At 42.6% G+C, this 1978-nt stretch overlaps 1 protein-coding gene across 1 annotated transcript in view; it reads left to right on the top strand.

Annotated features, from left to right (window-relative positions):
- Positions 1-26, top strand: part of LOC117104285 (TNF receptor-associated factor 3-like) — a 2094-nt gene extending 2068 nt beyond the window's left edge. Inside the window, exon 4 of the mRNA XM_033245033.1 lies at positions 3-26. Within this exon, the coding sequence (XP_033100924.1) occupies positions 3-26 (24 nt within the window). The remainder of the gene's footprint in view (positions 1-2) is intronic.
- Positions 27-1978: the final 1952 nt, after the last annotated feature.

The raw sequence follows: 1978 nt of genomic DNA, 5'->3' as shown, positions 1-1978 counted from the left end.
AGATGTGTATAAGAGACCAGTTGTAAAGTTGTTGTTTAAAATCCAAGAGATAAAACAAAAATATGTAGATAGAATGTAGAAAAAATAAAAGTTGTTGACAAAAAGAATAAATTGCGTTTCTATCTTTTCTTACCCGCGTTTTATACGTGTGTGTTTGTGTGTGTACGTCCAGAGAAGTGATGATGTTTGAACTTAGTGACTTCGTTACCCACGAAAAGTATATTGCCAATATTTCGATATCTTTGTTGACTTTCACGACGAACGTGACTCTAGAATCATTAGCTCCTGTCTCTTATACACATCTAGATGCACACTGGCACACAGATTCAGACTTCGTAACAAAATGAGAAGGAAAGAAAACAATTTAAACTTTTTTTCCCAATTTTTAATATTGTAAACTTTTCCAGTAAAATAACATAACATATTTTTTTTTAACTACTTCTTTCGAACTGGAATGAAGGCGCCTCTCCATGCGATTCGTTCGGTTTTGCCAAGTCTCGTCTGCCAAATTTCCATTAGGAACCGTTCGCAGTAAGCGAAGAGTGTCTCCCACCGCTCGTCGATTATCTTATCCGATTCCATGAAGGAGGAGAGTCTTTGCCCGAAAGAGCAAACCTCGTCCGGGTCTTCGCAGCTCTTAAGTCTCTGTTCCGCGCTGAGGTACAACCTCTCTATCACAGAATCGTGGCCTTGGACGGTGGTCAATATGGCGGCGGCGTCGACGTACCAGGAAACGTCGTCGTAATGCAAGAGTTCGGGTCCTCCACCACCTCCTCGGTATCCGTCGATGAACTCGAAGAGAAGCTTAGCGACGACGTCGTTTCTGGCTACGTTGGTCAGATCCAGCGTCAGAATCAGAGTTTCGACAGACCGAAAACCGGCCTGCAACAGGAAACATCTCCAAAGTCCGAACATGTAGCAGTCACGGCCCCACAGCCATGCGGATCGTCCGCTCTCGTACATGCTTTCTTTCTCTCCGACCCGAATGCATAAAGACAGAGTCATCTCTCCGGGAATATCGGATTCGAAATCGCGGATCAATTCTGCAGCCGACCTTGTCCTCTCTAACACACGTTCGACTCCGTCCTCGTACACCTTTATTCGCATAGTCACCGACATGATTCCTCTCGTGCTTCAAGCGTCCCCTTTTATATACGTCGTTCCATTTTTGAAAGCGAACGAGCCGATGTCGTCATCGATATCTTACTTACGTCATGCGTCACCGGACGAGAGGTGAAAGTGTTATATAAATAGAAGCTGGAGACGAGTTGCAAAAACCAGAATTGAATAATGTCGCAAGAAGAGATGTACTCGTCTTTGGTTGAGAGGGTGAAAACTCTGTGGTCCGCCGACTCGCTCGTTGTCGGGAACGTGTTGCGTGCGTTGGGTAATAGCAGGACGGAAAAGGTGACGATGTCGAAGGAAATTAGAACCGAAATGATACTACAATTGACTCTTTTGAAAAAGAATTTCGGTTCCTTGAAAATTTTGATGCTCGCCATAAAAAAGATGCAACCTTCGAGCTCGAAATTACACAGAGATCGGATGCGAAATTCCAAAAAAGAGGGAACCCAACAAGCCTGTTCGAAGTCTGCCAAGAAACTGCGCGAAAATATTTTCCGTCGTCGGATCGCAGAACGTTACAGAAAATTTTTCGCCCAACACCCACACTTGAAATCGACGGCGAGAGAATGCGAGACGATCCTGAAAAGTGCGACCCCTTGTTAATTGTTACAATAAAGGTTTGAAAATTTGAACCTTGTGTGCCTTTTGTGTTTCTTATACACATCTTGTTTCTTTTTTAGCGAATGTCGGCATAAGATCTGATCTCCTAGTATTATAGAGGGCGATCTACATGTTTCTACGTATGTCAACGCAATAACAACAACAAAAACTTACACGAGCATAATTATTTTTTTTTTTATATTTTACGAAATTTATTTATTCAAACGTCGAATAATGTACAATTACTATTATC

This window comes from Anneissia japonica, unplaced genomic scaffold (genome assembly GCF_011630105.1).
Source record: "Anneissia japonica isolate Jap-2015-1 unplaced genomic scaffold, ASM1163010v1 scaffold287650_len26056_cov185, whole genome shotgun sequence".
NCBI lineage: Eukaryota > Metazoa > Echinodermata > Crinoidea > Comatulida > Comatulidae > Anneissia > Anneissia japonica.
This window is presented reverse-complemented; position numbering and strand designations above follow the sequence as displayed.